At 38.0% G+C, this 21,022-nt stretch overlaps 1 protein-coding gene across 7 annotated transcripts in view; it reads right to left on the bottom strand.

Moving 5' to 3' along the window:
• ARHGEF3 (Rho guanine nucleotide exchange factor 3) overlaps positions 1-21,022 on the bottom strand; it is a 320,877-nt gene that overhangs the window by 73,291 nt on the left and 226,564 nt on the right. The window contains exon 2 of one of the 7 annotated variants that reach the window (XM_075130321.1): positions 3,932-4,068. The exons of 4 other annotated variants lie outside the window; for them this stretch is intronic. In XM_075130321.1, coding sequence (XP_074986422.1) covers positions 3,932-4,027 — 96 coding nt within the window. In that variant the 5' untranslated portion in view covers positions 4,028-4,068. Of the gene's footprint in view, positions 1-3,931; positions 4,217-21,022 lie in introns of those variants that run through there. 2 more of the 7 variants (XM_075130323.1, XM_048857877.2) reach the window with 2 other exon arrangements.

Below are 21,022 nucleotides of genomic sequence, written 5' to 3'. Positions count from 1 at the left end.
TACAGCATTATGAAAGTATATTAGAATTAAGTTGTTCTTGGATCCTTAGCCTTTATTCTGTTACTACTAGTTTAAAGTTCTTAGTTTTACTCATAGCTGGAAAGGGATTTGAGGTTATGACTGGTTTTGTTACTTTGTTATCCCCCTTCCTTTTCGTCTAATTATTCCCCTCATGGTCCCTTCCACATCCATAACCAGGAGAGACTGTTGTGCCCATGGAACCAGGATAGAAGGCACACAAGGGAAAACTACTACTTCCTTGGCAATGCTCTCCTCTTTCCCCATAGGACTCCAGCTCCACAGATAGGGTGGGGAAAGGATCCTAGAGATTGCACTCAATTTATTTTCTTGAAGAGCAAGTAGCAAACAGAGAAAAGGAAGAAGAAAGGAAAAGCCAGCTAGGGGGTATAAAAAATACTTTAATTTTGTTCATTGTTATCTTGCTGGTCTGTGCCAGAGAAAGGGAAGACTCCATAACTTGTGTGGAAGCAGACCAAACAGAGAAACAGAAAGAATGTTGGATAGTAGTTATGCCAGATCAGACTAATGGTCCATTTACTCCAGTATCATGTCTCTGAGAGTAAACAGTACTGATGATTAAGAGAAAGATGCAGGAAACCCTGCAGTTGGCAGTTATGGTATAACCTGTTCACAGGAAAACGTTTCCTCCTAATTCCTATTAAATAAAGGTTGGTTTATTCCCTGAAAAATGTCAGTTGATATTCCTTCCAAAACTCATTCTCACGCACTTAATCCTTGTTTTGTGATTATAGAGGATCCCATTATCCATATAAATGTAGACTTTTTTTTTTTAAAATCCTGCTAAGCTCTGGGCCTTAGTGATATCTTGTAGCAGTGAGTTCCATAAGCAAATTGTGCATTGTGTTGAAAGCCAATAAAAGGAAACACTTTTTCAACTAGCTGCTTTTCAGTTCCATTGACTGTCCCTTTGTTCTTGTATTATGAGAAAGCGTTGAGAGAAGTGCCTGACCTAACTTATCTATGCTACTCATTTTGTATATTTATCATGTCCTCCCATATCCATCTTCTCTTTAAAATTAACAGACCCAATCTTTTCAGTCTTTCTACAAACAGAAGCTCTTCCATTTCTCTAGCTGCTCTTGTTGCCAATCTCTGAATCCAATTTTTCCTGTAGATGAAGTAGCGTTCGATTCTAGTCACTCTGTGTGGGGGGTTGCCATTAACATATATATTTTTTTCTATATTATTCTCCATCCTATTCCTTAGTCATTCTAACATTTTGTTTGCTTTACAAGAGATTTAACAGCTGTAACAACTCCACTTGATAGAAATTGACAAACTGTCCTCAGAATCCCCAAGTTTTTATTTTTCACCTACATCTTCTGTTTGCCACTGACTTGCTGTGTGATAGTGGACAAGTTACTTAACCTGTCTAAGAACACAAAAGAAAAACTAAATTTATTCCAGAAAATGCCAATATTAAGCAGCTATTTTCTCTGTATACTGTAACTCCAAGGTAAAAAGCTACGTGTCACAAAGAACAAGTTTCACCATCTTAATGATTACTTATGAAAAGAGGAAAGTGCTTACTGTTAGGGTAAAACTACTTTAAACACTTGGGGGGGATGGGATGTCATAAATGAGTTTGAGATAGTATCTTTAGAGCAGACAGCATAGAGAGTAAAAGCTATTTTATATGCATCTTTTACACTTCATACAGTAAGTACATTTTTGACTAATTAGAGTGACAGGTAAAAGATTACATACAGACTTTATGTATTTTAGTGCAGTGAATATATTTACTTATTTTAAACACATAGACAAAACTGTAGACATGCACACACGGAGCCATACAGCACTTACTGGTATTTTTTACATGTTCACAAAAAGTGTTAAAAGAATGTTATTCAGATAGGGGGGATAATGTTTACATGGACATGTGAATTCTGACTTTAAGAACACCTGCATCAAAAAACCTATTCTAACTTCACAGATTCTAGTTCAGAAGGCAAAGTTGATGCAAGTGTTGGGTGACAAACAAGCTTCATGTCAGCAACTCACACCAAGAAATAGCTTTTCAAGGCTAAGCATACAGCTAACTGCTTTGCTAATGCAGTAATACAAAATAATGGCAGAAGGCGCCCAATAGCCTTGGTTAGATTCACTGTAAACGCTGTGAGCTTAACCACAGAGTTAGTGAACAAGAGAATTCTGTCCATGTTGAAAAACTTTAAAGGAATAGGCTGCATGTCTATTCCTGTAAATGCTTTCCCCAAAATGTGTGTTTTTTTACCCACCCTTATGACTGGGGAGGGAAGGGATGGGAGGGAAGAGACAGATTTTCTCAATATTGTATAGCAGGACCGACAAAGGGATGTTCAACAAATGCTGCAAGTCTGCTGTAGTCTAAGCAAACAGCATTTTTCAGACTGGCAGTATAAGGAGCATTTTCTTGTTTATATAAATCTAGGACTATTGACCTGATTAAAGCTATTGCATTTCATAATCTTAATTAGTCACATCTATTGAAAGATATATCCCTATGCTCTAGGCTTTTGTTTGAATATACAGCAGTTGAGATTTTACTTTCTTTGAAATTTGATACGTTTGCCTATGGTAATGATTATATACCACCTGTTAAAAAGCAGGTTCCAACTTTTATTTTAAATGAATATTTGACCGTTTTGTTCCTTTATACAAAACTGCACATTCCCACAATAAAAAAACCTAAGATAGATTTACTTAGTATTAGTTAGTAAATGGGCTCTGAATTAATGCAAAACATTTTGCAATATGGGTGACTATGGGGATTATGAGATTTCATGGTCCATAAATAATTAAACCAGCACTACGTAAAAAAACAAGCAAGGGTTTCCTGTACTCAGGGTTTCTTGACTTGGTTAATTTGATCACAATAGAAAATATTATTCTATCGTGTATATTTGCTAAAAGGCCCCTAAATATCACAACTGTAATAATGTCAAATACTCTCACACATATAAAAGTACACTGACAAGTAAAAGTAAAGTATGTTCTTATTGGCTCTTAAGCTACACCAACTGTTTAAACAAGGTGACATGGCTGGACTTCTTTCAGTTTGGATCAGTTTAACTGACTATTGGAAGCAATCATCTTTGCTAATTGTGCATGGTTAGTATGAATGCATCAATCTGCCTTCAAATTACTATGGAAACAGACCTAATGAAAATGCGTATATTAAGTGATAAGAGTCCCAAAGACAAGTTTTTCTCCCCTTTCCTCCAGCTGGGCCTAATCCTTAAAGTCACTGTTCTCTTTGACAAAAAGGCACACAAAGAAGACTAAACATTAATCTGGAGTATAAAATATTGGAATATTAAATGAACACTACCTGTGTTAAATTCAAACCTTTTGCAACACTTTGCAAATAAACTATGTAGTCAATTTTTTTTCTTAATCCCACATTTAAAAATATCCCTCATTTTAGAAGCATTCATTTTTCATTGATTAGAGGGTCAGATTAATTAATTTGACACAGTTAATATTAACCCTAGTTAACAGATTAAGTTTTACCATTTACTTATATAGATGCACTTATCCTGATTTCCTCCCCACACCTAATCAGCTACAATTCTAAATTAGTAAATAAAAATAACTGACATTAGGCATTGGAATATACAAGCCATATATCAGGAAAGGAAATTTCTCAACTGTTAGTTGCAAAGATTAATCTTATTATACAAAAGACTGTTGATAATAAAGAGGGTTTGCCTCACTCCAGACTGCAAATATACGTTCTAGAGAGTAGTGCAGGATGCACAAGACAAATCAAATAAATAGCTATACTTGGCAAATTTATATTCAAAGAGTAATCCAATTTTCCCCAATATGCAGACTGTTTGGATGATAAAAGGTGCAGAGAAAAAGAGAGAGAACACAGAAAAAGAGAAAACATATCAGCAGACTGCACCTCAGTCTCTTTAGCTGGGCTGGTCACCGTCTGTACTTCCAAGGAGCAATTTGCCCTCTTGACCGCGAAGTAAAAGGGGTAATCCTTGGCCACCATTGTGGCTGCAGGAGCAGCAGTTTCGGATGTCACAGCTGATTCTATCAGAGTGCAAAACTCAAAGAAAGATGAGTCTCCCCTCTACAGCGCCCAGCAGTTTAGTAATTGAAAGACTCTGCACTAGGCTTCTGAAAGCACAGCATAACCTATGCAACTCTTGGTCTCGAATAAGGCAGGAAAAAGACAAGCTCCCAGTGTCAGTTAAGAGTAACGCAACACAGCTCATTACTAAACTAAAACCCGCCCACTGGCCCAGGATGGGGGAGGGGAGCAGGGAGAAATACTCAGCTGAATCAGTGGAAAAGAGCAAATTATTTAAACTCACAGTTAGCTACCAGTGGAAAACACTTAGAGAAAATTATGCTATTTTCAGCAGAACATTACTCCTCTTCTCTCCTACACCTTTACTCACCGCTGGCTATGCGTCATCAACGTTAAATGACACAAATATGAATTTTAACTTGACATTATCCCAGCTTGTTCCTTACAGGATAACTTGCAATTTAATTAGTATCTATTTGTTGGGTCCTCCAGACAGTATAGTATTAACCATCAAATGCACAGATTTATGGCAAGTAACCATAATAATGATTAACAACTTTATTATTGTCCCAAATAAAATCCTAGTTTTATTAATTCCCTATGGATTATGTCAGCTGAATTTATTTTATGTGGTGGGTAAGGGCACTAATTCCAGTCTAGGAGAACGGGTAGGATTAAAAAGTATCATAACATAGCCTCACAGCATGTGATTTTTTTAGTTATTAGTCCACATTGTTGCTTTTTCCTGTTTGGCAGGGAGTAGGCTTGTTTTCTTTTTAATTATGCTCTGCATCAGTTGTTTAGGAGAGAACTCCCTCCCCCCATTGTAGCAGACTGGGGAAGTGGAAAAGTACCTTTGCCTGATTTGTTATACAGTAGGATTCAGTGTATAGGCAGCCAAGCGATTCTGTTTGATCTTTACTACAAAGGTAGTGAAAATTGCCTGAAAAGAGAGAGGAAGTGTCAGTGGCCCTCGTTACAAGACGAGTATAGGATCTGTCTGACAAAGGAGACAAGGAAAAAGAACGCTGAGAGTAGGACGTTGTGGGAGGAAGAGAACACTTAAGCGCAGTTTCAGACAAGGAGGAGGAATGCAATAAGGAGATAACTATTAGAGAAACTGTGTTTTCAAGGACGGTTATAGGGATACATGCGAATACTGTAATTATTTTCTCCAAAGCTTGATAACAGGTATTTGTGCCTTCAGAATGTAAGCTGTTTGTGGGAATTACTCTTATTTGTTCAGCACATATTACCCACTATAGAGTGCTGTGTACAGCTATGGGGCTTTATCAATAAATAGTAAAAATAATAAGTAATGGAGAGGTTATGATCATAGTGTTAGCCTGAGAAATTTAGCATTGTGCTAAGGGACCATATGCACATCCAGAAGTAGGAATTTGGTAGGGTGACCAGATGTCCCATTTTTATAGGCACAGTCCCGCTTTTTGGGACTTTTTCTTTTATAGCACCTATTAGCCCCCCACCCCCATCCCGTTTTTTCCACAGCTGCTATCTGGTCACCCTAGAATTTGGGGTTGTTAATTACTAGTATTCAACTAGGGCCTATTAGGACTACCAGGATATAGTGAGGGCCATTAGCTCATTTAACAAAGAAGCATCTGTAACATTGGAAGGAAAAGGAAAGAGTGATCAGCATAAGATAAGGTTACACCCTAGTAGTATGCTTAATCTATAATATAAACCAAAAGGCACAGACTACAATGTGTAGATCGTGCAGAAACCTGAGAGCGAGTGTAGTTTATTCAGAAGATTGTTGCAGAAGAGAACAGGCAGTTTTTGTCTATAAAATGTCATACACGCAGTTGGTGTTGTATAAATAATAATCTGATATATTATAACCCAAATAATTTATAATTCTAGATTGTAGAAGTTGTAAAGTCCTCAGCTGTACTTTTATATGAAACACTATAAAATATTTTAGTTTATGTCGAGACTCCATATGTTACTTGCTCCCCAAATTACAGGTCATGATTTTTTCCTCTATGATGGTGTTATTTTACTTTTCAATAATTTGCTTTTACTGGGCCACAGAGACATGTTTGGGTGATATACACCTCTTCTAATACCAGTTGATACAGTGTTAGCACTTTGTTCCTTAGAAAAATCATAACCTCAAAATATGTAGTTTTATGCCAGTCTAGGAAGCAGAAGTCCAGAGAGTATTGCAGCTGTTGTGCTATCTGGTATCAGGCCTTAGAGGCCTTGATTTTAAATAATGCCTGTGTGTTTGTTTATAGGCTTGTGTGCTAACAATCAGCTTCACTTAAATCAATAAGACAAAGTGCCTTTCAGGAGTTGCCCTAAAAGAGTCAGCGTTCTAATCCTATAAAATGTTTCCCAACATAAGCAGTGTTTCGTATAGGACAACAGTCTACTGGTTCAGGGATTGAAATAATGAACTCTGGTTTACATTTCCAGGAAATATGCTAGTACAAGGATTCTGCTTTTCCTCTACTGATCAGATTAGTGCACTGCAGTTTAAATGGTCTCTCGTGAGAGACAAGAGGAGACCATTTCAGCAGGGATGCAGTACACCTACTGGTACAGGAAAGGGAGACTCCTATCAGTGTTTCAGAGCAGCCTTTTCATGGAAGGCTAGATAATTATTATCTGTCAAAATCCAGAAGAGGATTTTTCAGACCTCTCAGATCTTTGGCTATTCTGGCAGATATAGTAAAGTTTCTATATAAAAACTGAAATCTGGACCTATAGTCTATGAATAATGCAATATTTTATACATTTAATCTACCAAGTCAACATCATGATACTACAATTCCAAGCAATTCCCAGTAAGAGAGAAAGAAGATGTACAGCAAAGGCTTGGAAAACTTTGTGGGTATTACTGACCTGGTAGCCAGTGAGACTATTTCAGTTTTCTGTGCGTTCCTACATACATTTAATTATATAAGCTACTACTAAATGGTCAATCACATTACAAGCCCATTTTATTTTATGGGCTTGTTGCTTCTCTTCCAAAAAGGAGGAGGACACAACAAAGTATCTGTATGTTCCTCAATCTACTCTGTTTGATCTAGGAAAGGTATGCATTTTTAATATCTAGCTCACTCACTTGTTGAATCTTTTCAAACCCAAAGAATGTACTTATATTTGTATTTTTAACAGTATGTGCACATTGTCTAGGGGCCATTGGACACATCCACATCAATTAAAACAATGTAAGCTAATAATAATAATGGCATTTCCAGTAGCCAGGCAACATTGTAAACACCCTTCAAATCAACTGAAACCTGCCAAAATGTCACTACAATACTGTATCTAATTCCTTTAAACACAAGTCTCCTTGGGCAAGAGCCTGAGTAAACAGAAGAGTATCACATTATCCCCTAAAAGTTAATTAACTTGGGTTCTGGTGAACCAACAAGGGAAACAGGCTTGTAGATCCTCCACTGAGAATGAGGACTGGAGATAGAGCAAACATTTGAATTTAGGGAGTATTATGTAATGCAACTACTGAACTAAAACAATAGGAGGGTACACAGAAAGACAGTGGCAGACCCTTAGGTAGCTAGGACCTAGACCACACAAGGTTTTAATCCATTAAATATCAATATCTGAACAGCATTTGGAACCATGCAGAGCAGATACAATATGCTCAGTAATGCTCATGGAGCTGCAGAGACCCTTACATTGTACACTAACTGAAACGTGGTCAACAGTAGCAGTTAAAAATGAAATTTGAAGTCCATCTTGTACAGCAGAGCTATTCCTCAGTATCATTTGGACTCCGTTTTCAGAGATCAGCCAAATCACAGTTGACCATATCTATGTAATTCTCAATAGCTTGCACAAATTTCAACAACAAATGTGTAATATAGGGAAAAGCCAGAATCAATTAATGTGTGCTCTAGTCTAAAATGTTCATTTATGAGTCAACAGGTGGCTGACTAAGGTGTTTTTTTTGTTTTCTTTTTGAGAAATCTTCCATATGAACTATAATATCAGGCAAAATTTCATGAAGCCATGAAGATAAAATAGTCTGCATAAAATATTTAACTTTATTCCTATGTAAAGAGTATATTAAAAAGTGAGAGATGTTAAATAATTTCCACGGAGTGTAAAAGCTGATGTGTCTGACATTTACACAGCTACCAAAAAATCACAAAGAACACTGATTTTGACTTTAATTGTGTACTGTACATAGCTCCTCAAAGTGTATAACATAACATCATCGTGATCTAAGAACATTCCTGAGGCCCCTATCCTATAAGGGATCTCTGTGGGTAGCTGCTTACACAGTCAGAAGTTCCCCCTGCACAGATTCCTATGGAGGATCAGAACCTTACATTGTGAATCCTTGCAGCAGGAACCAGTCCTATTTAATTAATCTGTAAAGTGCCGAGTGCACCTCTGGTGCCACAGAAATCGTCATCATACCAAACTGCTATTTCTTAACACAGAAACTAGGAGTAGTGCTATGTATCAATCAATACACCATACTACAGTCACCCTAAAAGATCTGCAAATACCTTACAAACCATTTAATATACAGAACCACTTGAATGAAGTCAAGTCTGAGGTGGGGAGCAGTTTCCCACTAAACCACAGTATATGATGTCAATGGATATTTAACATCTAGGCAAAAGAAGCCCTGAGTTTTAAGTCTGTATCTGAAAGATACTGAGATCTGAAACATACTAGAGCAAATGGTTTCAGAAAGATTAGCCATCCCAAAACATATGCTTAGACCCCTAACCCATATGATTTCTAAAAAAATTACATAGATATTGCATGTCACTTTTACATTTTTTAACCAAAAAAAGACAAGGTGATTAGATGGCACACATTAGGTTGGTGCACCTAATCTTACACTTTTGGAGCATGGAATCCCATTTTTTCTAAGCCAAAAGTGAAGTTGAGTTTGGGGGTTTTATGCTACTCCATATTTATTGACCAAACAAAGGTACTAAATTATTTATTAAAACAATAAGTCTCTGCTCAAGAGAAATGTCCCTGCTTCTGTGGTTCAGGAATAAAGTTACTGGACAGAGCTATGTAGGAAAGACTGGTTGTGTTTGGCTCATGCCAGTGACACATGCTTTGGGGTTCAACCTAGACCAGTAAGGCACTGTGTCACTGCCTGTCCTGTAATCCTAGGTGCTTCTGTGTTGTGCTGCTTTGGCTGAGCACTCTGATGCCAGCAGCCTGTTTACACTCTGGATTGCACAAGACAGATTACTCCTTGCAGGGGGACCTCAACAACCTTTCCAGGCTTGAGTTCTCACCAAAAATGTCTCTCTCTGGCATATTCAACCCCTCTGATTGTAGGGCCCACAAAACCTTATCAAGTTAGCTTCTCTTTTAAAGAGACATTACACAGCAGTTTATTAACTTAGCTGGGGTTGACAAACCCTCCATTTCAATTAAACCACTGAGCTGGTTTATGGTAAAAGTAAAACAAGTTTATTAACAAAAGGACATAGCTTTAAGTGATATCATGTAGAAAGAATAAAGGCAGAAATGGCTAAAAACAAAACAAAAGTAAAACATGCTTCTAAGACTCTTTGTTAAGTCAGATTTTAGTCTTTTGTTCAAAGAAAATTTTCTCACCAAAGTCTCTTCTTCCAGTATGGCTGGCCAGTTGTCAGCCAGGACCCAAAACAGAGCTCAAAGCACCTGGTTAGCTTAGGTGCTCTCTGCCTCTCTTTACAGTCCAGCAAACCTTTGAAACATATTCTTCAAAAGTGTATCCCCAGATACAGTTTGTTTACTGTGCTGGGTGTAGACACCATGCTGTCTGGTGTAAATGCCAAGATAACTTCTCCCCCACTTGTGATTTTTTACAATACAAATGATTTTAATGTAATCTCTGATATAGATGAATAGCCCACTGTTCTTGGCCACAACTGGCTTAAGATGATGGCTCCTTTCCTTTGCCTGGAAAAACTTGTTTATCAACTTTCTCGGATATACCTGGTTTAAAACACATTTTAGTCAGATATTTCAAGCACATCTGTATAATTCTTTGTAAGTTAACTGTACATACATGACTCAAGATGATCACTGAGTTATTAGTTTTCCTGTGATATATTGCATGCCACCTTTTGTACAGATATGGCCACATAGTGTGTGAGGTGCACTGAATATGCTAGGTCTGACAACAGTGGCTGACATAGAATAGTGAAACACCCAGTGGGGCTCCATGCCCCACCAGTGCTATCAGTCACTCAATTTCACAAGTATTAAATTAATCCAGAATACTTGCAAAAAGAAAATACTACACATTGTTCTAAACATGTAGTAGTGTAATGGGATCAGCACCCACCTCTCCCAAGCAACCCCCCCCTTTCCGGTCAGGTACAGGCCTGCTTTTCTTTCAGTTTTTACAACAGGTGGCACCCACCTCTTGTGAGTGCTCCCTGGATGATAGTTCTTTCAGTGAGTCTTCAGCGATTCTGCCCTCCATCTGAGTCACACTGTCTGTAGATGGAACAAATAAACCCCTTCCAGGGTATACAATTTTTACCTTCCCACCAAGGCTTCCTCCCTGAAGACACTGCCTTCCTGTAACAGTCCAACAGGGGCCCATCATAGTACCCTCAGTTAGCGTGTCCTTTTTGGCATCCCTCCCTGGACTCAGTCTTTAACCAGACTAGCAGGGCCCATCACTGTACCCTGGCCTGATCTGGCTAGGTTCCGGGCTCAGGTCTTGCTTAATCCCCTTAGCTACCCAGGAGCTCCTCCTTAGCTCCCACCCTGGGCTCAGTCTTGCCCATACTGGGCTGCCTGCCATCCTGCTACTCTTCCAGCCAGCCAGAAGCCCAGGCTTCCCTCTTCCAGCTCCAGGCTACAACTGACTGTACTGTCTCTGCTACTCCTTTTCATGGGGCCCTTCTGGCCACTGATTGGCTACTCCAGCAGCCCCTCTGATTGGCTACTTCTCCTGCACCCACTCTAGGCTGCCTGGAGGACTTCTACTCTGCTCTTTTCTGGGAAGGGGTGGCCTCCAGCAGGAGGCTTCCAGACCTTCTCCATCCCATCACAAGTAGGAAGAGATGATTTTGTCATCTTGTACTAATAAAAAGCATTTAAAAAGCCAGGATACTGAGCAATGACACAGAGATCTGAAAACTGAACCTAAATACTTAAATCTGGAAAGCACAAAGGGAACGAGAATCTTCAAGCTATACAAACAATTTTTTGTTTTTTGTTTTTGTTTTTTTTTAAAAGTACAGTCGACAAGGAAAAAAAAAAACCAGTGAAAGCTGAATTCAGCCTGAGGAAGAAAACTGGAAAATAGAGTGTTGAAGGTGTCTTTTTTTTTTTCTTTTTTTTTTTTTTTACCTGATCATTGCCAACACATTCCAGTTGCCTTTAGGCAGAAATGCAGAACGTGTGATTAAACAGAAATATTTTGAAAAGTCTACACCCAGGAGTTGATTTACTGTCTTCCTGACATGCTGGTATTCGGACTGCTTAGCACATTAAAATCCAAAATCTGCTTTGTATAGCTATTTTTGAAAGATTAAATGAATAAAAAGAAATCTGTGTATATTACTGATTCTTAATTCTTCTCTTTATTAGGAATAGTACCCCTCTAAGGACAATAGGAGCTGTGTAAAGGACACTTTATTTCATTTTACAGTAGCAAGACCTAAATCAACAATTCTCTACTTGTTTTTGGTCTGTCTTTTGGCTGTGTTGCATAATAACTAGCCAAGCACTAGTAGCAAAGATTCAGTCTCTCTCTCTCATAATCTTTCTTGGATTGCTGCTGGCAAAACAAAATTAAATGCTAACTTGCCTGGATGAATTTTATTCTCAAGTGATTCAAGTTTGGGTCAGTTTTTCACTTTGATCTGTTTCTTCCTCCTCTGCCCTCTGCCTTATAGAGCAGAATCAATCAAATCTAGACTATAAGCTTCCTGATTAGAGTCTGAGAGAAAATATCTAGTAGGGTGGTGGTGTTTTTTATTTTGTTTTTTCTTTCATGTTCCTAATTTATAGGAGAAAAATAACCAAAACATATATGTTACTGTGAAGGTATTCATACGGTATGAATTCCAAGCGACTAAGCACAAAGCTATTAAAAGGTAGACTATATAGAAACAGTTACAAAGCTGCATTATTGTTTTTAGATAGACACTATTGTTCCAAAAAAATAAAGGGCACACAGAAAAGAAACATGATAACTGTAAATAATAGGGTTGCTTTGTTTATTTTTTAAAAAGACCATGTCGTTATTTGACACACCTTGGTTCTCATCCTGATCTCACTTACACTAGCGCATCTCTATTGGCTTCAATTAAGTTATTCCAGATTTACGCTGGCAGCAGAATATAGAACAAAATCTTTCTTTAATATAAAAAGTGGCTCAGAGCAGCAGCATCTCCATATAGCTCTGGGTAATGTTCTAGGCTATTGGTATATTATAGTCACTGGAAAAGCTGCTAAGGAATACCAATACTTATGTAAGTTACAATGCACAGAAGTTCTCAGAAGAAGACTGAACAAGTTACAATCCGTGGTAGCAATATAAGGGATGTGTATCACAAAAAGCAGCATAATTTGGTAGGAAATGGGACCCACTTACTTAGTAAACAAATTACTCCTCTGAAAATGTTCATCAGCGTAAGTTACCATTCCAAAATGACTAGTATAAATTAATCAAACTAAAGGTGCATGCACATATCTTCCACCACATATATATAGAAGCATTATCTTTTTACTGCATCAGTTTCCCTCTGCCCATTATAACTCCTCCCTGGAGTAATCTTAAGGTAATTCCACCTTTGGAAAAGGAAAGAAAGTTTCCCTCCAGCAGGTCAGTTTAAACACAACTGTGGCCATTTGAAGCTGCTCAGAGTTTGGATGTAGAAAAAAGTCCTGTCAGTGATGTTAGAAGGTAGAAAGCAGATAGATTACAAGATAAAATTTAGAATTCCAAATATAATCGTTCACATTTTAAACTACTGAGCACTTGATTAAAAGCACTGGTGGCTTAGAAATGGGAATAAAATATGATTAAAGGATAAATAGTTAAAATCAAATTACCATTTAAAAAACAAAACAAAAAGGTGTCAAAACTTCATGGGCTGAGGCTCTTTCTAGTTAGGCCCTAATCCTGCAAAGGACAAGCACAGAACAATGGAACTCTGCATGGGAGTAACTACATCTACCTTCGACAGTGTGCAAGATCAGGACCTAAATTTTGATCATTCATTCAGACAATTTTCTAAAGACTGGCTTTGAAATGACTTTCATCTATATAGCTTATGTAGGGACAGAAGACACTCAAAGAATATTGCTCATTTACCCTCATGGCCATTACTAAAACTGGCTGAAACTGATGGAAATTTCTCTTGAACCAGAAATCCTGAAAAAAATTGTTTTTCAAACACAGACACATGAAGTATGCTCCAGCAACATGCAGCTGTGAAACCAACAAGAATATCTGTTTCAGCCAGCAGCTGCTGGGACTTCCAGGGTTTGCGGCTCCAGGGCAACACTGTTATATGGACTACACCATAGCTTCTAGACTATGGGCTAGCTGGCTCCCTGGACTGCCTGACTCCTGAGTGGGCAACATGACAATAGGCATGTCTAGGGAGCCAGCTGAACTTGGAATCTGGAAACCATGGGGTCCCCACCCTGGGGCAGTCTCCATGGTGGGGCACATGCTCCCATAGCAAGATGAGTGCATCTGTCTACCTAGGTTGAGGAACATACTCCCAAATACAGTGTAGACATACCCCTGTCAGGGCTTCCAGGACTGCTAGGCTCCCAGTTCTGCAGCTGGGAGCTTGAAAGCTCTGAGAGTCTCGTGGGCTTTCAGGGCCCCAGCTCCACTGCAGGGAGTCTGGAAATCCTGGAAACCTGGCATGGTGGGGCTGACCCAGAGACAGAAAACCTGGGCTCCCAAACAGCCCACCAGGCAAGCTGGTCGAGAACCAAGTGGCTTTCCACTGCGTGCGATTCAATGAGAATTCTTCAACCCAGACTCATTTTCATGAGACATTTTGGGTTTAACAAACCAGCATTTCCTAACACTGGAAAATTTCCAATCAGCTCTAACAATTACTTGGTTTTTGTAGCAAAAGATGCCCTGACCCGAACCCAGGGGTCAAAGTTTAAATAGGAGTCTCCACTGGCTTCCAAGCTCTTCCGTGTTTACTATTCTAAAGTGCTACATTCTTACCTAGAGGTGCATTTCAATTGTGCTGGAATAGGGGGGGCAAATCCTCTATATACATACTGCTGTGTAAACACATATGCATTTAATAAAGCACTTTGGAATGAAAGATGTTTCTTTTTAATTTGAGTATACTCCGTGGAACAATCCTGCACTGGGAGGGAAAAGGACAAGATGACCTAATGGGTCTTTTCCATCTAACTGCTTTGATTATAGTGAAAAGTCCTGAGAAGTTAAAGGACAGCTGAACCTGACAGCATTTGCAGAGATAACTGTGCATACACACGGGATTTATCCCTGCAAAGATAACAGAAGGCTACTTGTAAAAATGGCCAGATTTCATACATTGAAACTCCTTTCAGGTTTGACCTCCTGCAGCTCAAGACTAATAATGGCCCACTGAGAAAATTACTAAGAGTTTCATGCTTCTCCACCCTTCTCACACACTCAACAATGCAAACTAATTACTAACCATGGTGGTCCCTCACTAGGGAATGTAGAGGGTGTGGTAAGGCAGGATAAAATGGCCCCTTTCACAAGCTACATTTATAATAAAGAAGTTGGCTGGGGTTGACTTAATATACATATTTTGGGAGCGTGTTCATGGGGTAGGGGGACTGGCTTGATTTATTAATTTTAAACTGTGTGTGTCACATTCTGTTCCAGATCATCACGATGAACACAAATACAACTGCCCTTTGCTTCATTTTTAAATTAAAAGTTTGACTTTATAGAGAGGGAATGAATGGGAACTGCCTGTATGGTATTTAAGAGAAATTAAGTGTTTGTAATTTAGACAGTTATGTTAAATTATAGACTCAGGTATCTAGTCTTTAAGGGAGGAAGCAGAGGAGGAGAAGGCAGAAGCTCCCTGTTGTCTGAGCAGCTAAACAGTGTTATTATTTTCTCTGCAGGAAATCCCTGCGTCTCGCCCAGTGGCTCTCAACCTTTCCAAACTACTGTATCCCTTTCAAGATTGATTTATCTTGGGTACCCCCAAGTTTCACCTCACTTAAAAACTTACAAATCAGATATAAAAATACAAAAGTGTCACAGCACACTATTACTGAAAAATTGCTTACTTTCTCATTTTTACCACATAATTATAAAACAATAAAACATTTGGAATATAAATATTGTACTTACGTTTCAGTGTATAGTATACAGAGCAGTATAAAAAAAGTCATCATCTGTGTGAAATTTTAGTTTGTACTGACTTCGCTAGTGCTTTTTATATAGCTTGCTGTAAAACTAGGAAAATATCTAGATGAGTTTATGTACCCTCTGGAAGACCTCTGGGTAACCCCTGGTTGAGAACCACGTCTCTAGCCCAAGGTGTTTATATTAAGATACCAGAATAGTGATCCTCAGAGACTTTGCTACTATATGTGAATGTATGGGCTTTGGTGTGTCTGGGCAGGGGGCAAATGAAGAAGGGATTAAAAAAATCAGGAGAAGAAATCTCTATCCATTAGTCCATATTATTTGTTAAAGTCTTCCAGAAAGAAAGTTAAATGTAAGAGGGAGCATGATCTAGTGGATAGGACACAGGAGTAGGATTCTGAAGTGGGCTCTGTTCTGAGCTCTACTACTGTTCTGTTGTGTAACACTGCCCAAGTCACTTCCTCACTCTGAGCCTCTGTTCCCCATTTCATCCTTTGCCTCTTTGGGGCAGGAACTTTTGTTTTCTATGGGCCCGTACAGTGCCTAGCACAATAGGGCCCAAATTTCTGTTGGGGCCTCTAAGTACTGCTTAACATAAATAACAATAGCAATAACAGACGTTTTGTTATGGTAAGGACAGTAGGTACACTGCGCCTGATCTGGCTTCCATTGAAATTAATGGCAGAACTCCTATTCCCTTCACTATTGCAGGGTCACATCCCTAATAAATATTTTATTTGCTTAACTGCACTAATTATAAAGCATGTTATAGCTTTCAGTGTTCAGAGATTCAGTTGACTTCTGCTGCTCTACTAATCTTTGCCTCTTAGTGCAATCCTCTCTTAGTCTTGTGAAGTTCTCACGAATTACTGAAGTGCAACCAACCTTTCATAAAGATTTTATTATTTTTACAAACTTTATTTTAGTGTGTGTTATTACCTTGTACTCCAGGCAGCTGGTATACTCAAAATCCAAATAAAATAAAATTTTCTAATACTCCTAAAATACAGCATCAGCTTTTTGCTTAGTTTCCAGATCAGAAGTTAAAAAAAGAAAGCCCAACCCATGAATTATTTCATAACAATAGTCCACTATTATTTCTTTTAATAAATACTTTTGTTGCCAAACTGAAATTAGGTATACAAAGAACATCCAAGTTTCCTGAGTTTAACTACTTTGAATACAAGCCCAAACGTTAACTTTATTTTTTTATATTTTCCTGAGCCTGGCCTTTCCTTTGCCAGATTACAGCCAAAGCAGATGCCAGCAGTATTTCCCCACCCTGAGTTAATAACTCAAGTTATTCTGGCCTAGTTTGAGCAAGGATTATAAAATGTTCACGTCCCTTTTCAGCGTGGACCATCTTTTTCCTCATATAACTTTTTTATACACACCTAAATGTAGAGGTACGGTGTGTATTTTTTGTTTCTTTACCTTTTTTTATTGGAGAAACTTGTATAAAATAGGAAGACAAGTAACACACTCATAAGGATGAAATATAAAGTAATTCACACCAGTGTATTTTCTCATTAAGGTCTTGATTCAAAAGCCCATTCAAGTCAATGGAAAAACTTCCCATTTACTTTAATGGGCTCAAGGTCACAACCCATACTAAACCGATTCACACTATATATTTCCACTATGAGCAAAAATCTCAAACTACAAATTGGTCCACAACCAGACACAAATGAGGGCAATCTGAGATGTAAGCCTCCAACCATGAGCACTCATGTAACAAAGGCTAAGGCTACACTACAGCTTAAGACAACATAAATTATGTTGTTCTTTGGTGTGAATTAGCCACCCTGAGTGACATAATTTATGCCAATTTAAGCCGCAGTGTGGACAGCGCTATGTCAGTGGGAGAGCATCTCCTGCCAACATAGCTACTGCCACTCGCACACCAATGCAGCTGTGCCACTGTAAACTCTCTAGTGTAGCCGCTCTAAGCCAACAGGAGAGAACTCTCCCATCGGCTTAATTGCTCCAGCCACCACAAGTTGTGGTAACGATGACATAGCGCTGTCCACACCAGCGCTTAAGTCGGCATAAATTATGTCGCTCAGGGGGGTGGCTAATTCACACCCCTGAGCAACATAATTTACATCAACTTAAGCTGTAGTATAGCCATAGCCTAAGTAGTTTTCTTGTAACCAGCAATGCTCCCATAGCTCTGATAATCTGGGACGGGAGATCCCCATGCTTGCTCTTGAACCCAGGTTTCCATGAGGCAATGTAGTGCCTTCCCATTTGAATCGTCATGAAATGAGCATTTGGTATGGACTATTTTGTTTGTGATGGTCAATTAACCCACTTAAAAAAAACTTGACTATCTCCATGAGATCTGAGCTAATAAAAAGCAGATAAAAATCAAGAAGAAAATACCAACCAAGCAATCTCTTATATTTTACTGGAGGTGGAGCTAAAAATAATACTTGTAAATGTGGCATCACATCAAGTAACAGAAGTTTCCTTGCAAAGATCAGATAATGTATCAACAACGATAGAACTATTGTACAGCCAGTTCCCATTGTTTTAGTTTTCTATGATCATAGAAATGAGCTTGATAGTAAAGGTTTTCTGAAAGCTTAACAATAGGACAGAACTACATCTTCTTTTATGTTCAATAATATTTTTCCTTTATCCCTTAACATTCAGCAACAAAACAAACACTACAAATTAAAAATGGGAGATGACAGTGAGACTAACACCACCATCAACTCTCATCTCCTTCTTGGTCTTTCAGCTTCTACCCTGGTATTTTCCCATCACAGCTTGATGGCAATACAATTTATTGGAATAGGCCAATTTATGCTCCTTGACCAAGAATTAGGGGGGTTGGGGAAGTAGGTTCCAGAAATTCTTTATCTTTCAGCACCAATCCTTAGAAGTTATGAGGTTTGCTTCTTTTTGAGGGCAAATTGCATAGAAATTACCCATAGAACAGTAATTTTAATACAAGATTATATAAAAAAGAGAGAAAATTGTATTAAAATAAAATAAATGGTTTGCTTAACATGTAAATTTACGCTTCTCATGAGCTAAACTAGATAAGGCATTCTCAGCTTAGTTACAGTCAAAAAGGGTGAAGTGAATAGCTTGTATCTCCTGAAAGCAATCCCCTATATGGTCCCTGTGATCAGCCTGTCAGCACTACTCTGCTGTCTAGAAAGAGATGAAATGTCTCCTTTCCTCACTTAATATCCTTATAAGCCCTCAGTACTGATCCAGAGGAACTAGCCCCACTTTCCAAACCAGTTCTCTCCAGTTATCTATGCACACAGAAGGGTTTGGTACCCAGTTTCAGATTACACCTTCCAGGAGACGTTCCACTGAACATGATTAGTGGCCATCTTTCAAAGGCTTAACAACCTGCTTCACTTTTCATCTTTCAGACTTCCTTGGCTGATTGTTTCTAGTTGTTATGAGGCCTCTTGCTCAACCCCTTTAAGCAATTATTTCCTTTGCCAAGAAATAAAGATTGTGAGCAGGTCCTCAAACCTTCCATCATAGATAGCTTAGTTTCTTAATAGCATAGATGGCAATTAAGCAAAACTGCCATTAAGGTAAAATTTCAAATAGATTACATAAAACAAAAATCACTCGAAACATTACTTAACCTTAAAACGATAATAATAAGCACATCACCACCACATTGACACACATAAAAATGAGCTGTTCTACATATACTTACAAATTCAGTTATTAATTCCTGCCACAAAGTTTGACAATAAAGTATGAGTTTAAAACTACTGAATAAGATAGAAAATATCACTACTTTTGTTTGCCAATCAAGTTCTGGGAAGGGTGGGGGCACATCTTGGCTTCAGGATAAGGAAATTGAGAGGAAATGTGAGGTTTATCACTAGAATAATCTGCCACACACTTTAATCTCCCTTTAAAAGATTATAACAATATATTTTAAATGATCATACGCTAATATTATGCTATTTTTTACAATATTTACAATGATGGTAAATCGTTTGTTTTTGACAAAATGTGCCAACTTTAATATGGTTCTAATTTTCCAGCTACCTCCGTAACTTAGTACACCCAACATTTACAACTGATATTTTAAGTCAAACCTTTTTATTACCAAAATACACTTCATTTATTCTTAGTATTCCACATATGGATTTTTCACCTTGAGATATAATATCAAGACAAGATTCTATAGACAAATATTTTGGCACACAATCTAACTTTGTTATATAGACTTACAATTCAGTGTTTTTTGCTGATGAAAAATAGTAATAAAGCTTGGCACACACAGTTTGTATCTTCAAAGCTCTGTACAAACATAAGCTTATTAATCCTCACAAAACCACTGTAATGCAGGTAAGTAAGTATAATGGATCTTAGTAAATGGCTGTGGGGTAGAGTGAAAGAAATGAAAAAACTTTAAAATGAACCAAAAGCCATGAATTCTCTTGTTTTCATGATGAGGGTTAAACAGTAGGCATGTCGTAGTAGCGGAATGCCTTGATTTGTGGAAGCAGTTAGAATCACTTTCTCACTTGGTTAAAAAAGTCCTTTTCATTCCAACAATACAGCCATAGAATTCTTGGAAATATGCGATTCTAGTGTTAAGTAAATTCTTATGCCTGAATTTTGCATGTCATAACACATCTTTGGTAACAGATGGCCAGATTCATTTCCATTTTGAAAACAAATATGCTCCAAATATTCCACTATTAAATTATCATATACCTTGCCAGAGCACTACAGAATGGAACAGAGACAATACCATGAATTATCATACCATATTTTTTAGAAATGTCTCTAAAAAAATGTCTGCCTGATGTGTGCTAGTCAGCAAGGCTTTTGAGCACCTTAATGAGGGAAATTATCAAAGGGCGCATAATGCTTCAAAAGAATTATGCAAACTAAAATAAGAGCTGATTAATCAATTGGGCTTAAATGCTAATGACATGGGCAAAAATAATGCAGAGTCATGATGTATCCTTCAGATTTTATGGATTACATAACACCCAAAAAGCTAATGTGCCACTTGAACTACGTTTAAAAGGCATTTCTAACATATAAAAAATGTGGTTAATTGGCAGGAGTGCAGATAGTTAGCAAGCAAAATCCTTTCAGGGGTGATTTTGATTAGTAAATAATATGTTAAGCTGTCTTGTGAGATTTTCTATACTATCTGGCGTTATTTAACTCAGTCACTGTCCAAATAATTTCTTGAAGTATTTCCATTTCCAGTCCAGGATAAAACTACAATTTAAGCTTAGTCTAAAATGTGGATTTCAGCCACCAGCTCTGCTACACTTTGTATGGCTGCAATGGTGCAAACATCTGTACTGAAATCTTGGCCCCATTGAAGTCAATGCATTGAAGTCAATGCAAATTTTGCCATTAACTTCAGTGAGACCAGGATTATACCTCTAGTAGAGATGAGCTGCACCAGCGTTAACTGTGATTTGAACTGTTCCAAAGTACCCCAGTTTCAAGTGGTTGGTACCAGGAAAAATTAAGGACCTAATCAACTCTCTCCCACTGATGTCAATGGAAGCCTTTCCATCATTTCATTCCTATCTGAAACTGCTGCTATAGGATGAAGGAGAAAAGTCCCTATCATACACAGAAGCATGAGGCAGAGA

The sequence above is a fragment of the Caretta caretta genome, chromosome 7 (genome assembly GCF_965140235.1).
Source record: "Caretta caretta isolate rCarCar2 chromosome 7, rCarCar1.hap1, whole genome shotgun sequence".
Taxonomy (NCBI): Eukaryota; Metazoa; Chordata; order Testudines; family Cheloniidae; genus Caretta; species Caretta caretta.
Note: the sequence above shows the minus strand (reverse complement) of the source record. Positions and strands in the feature narration are given on the sequence as shown.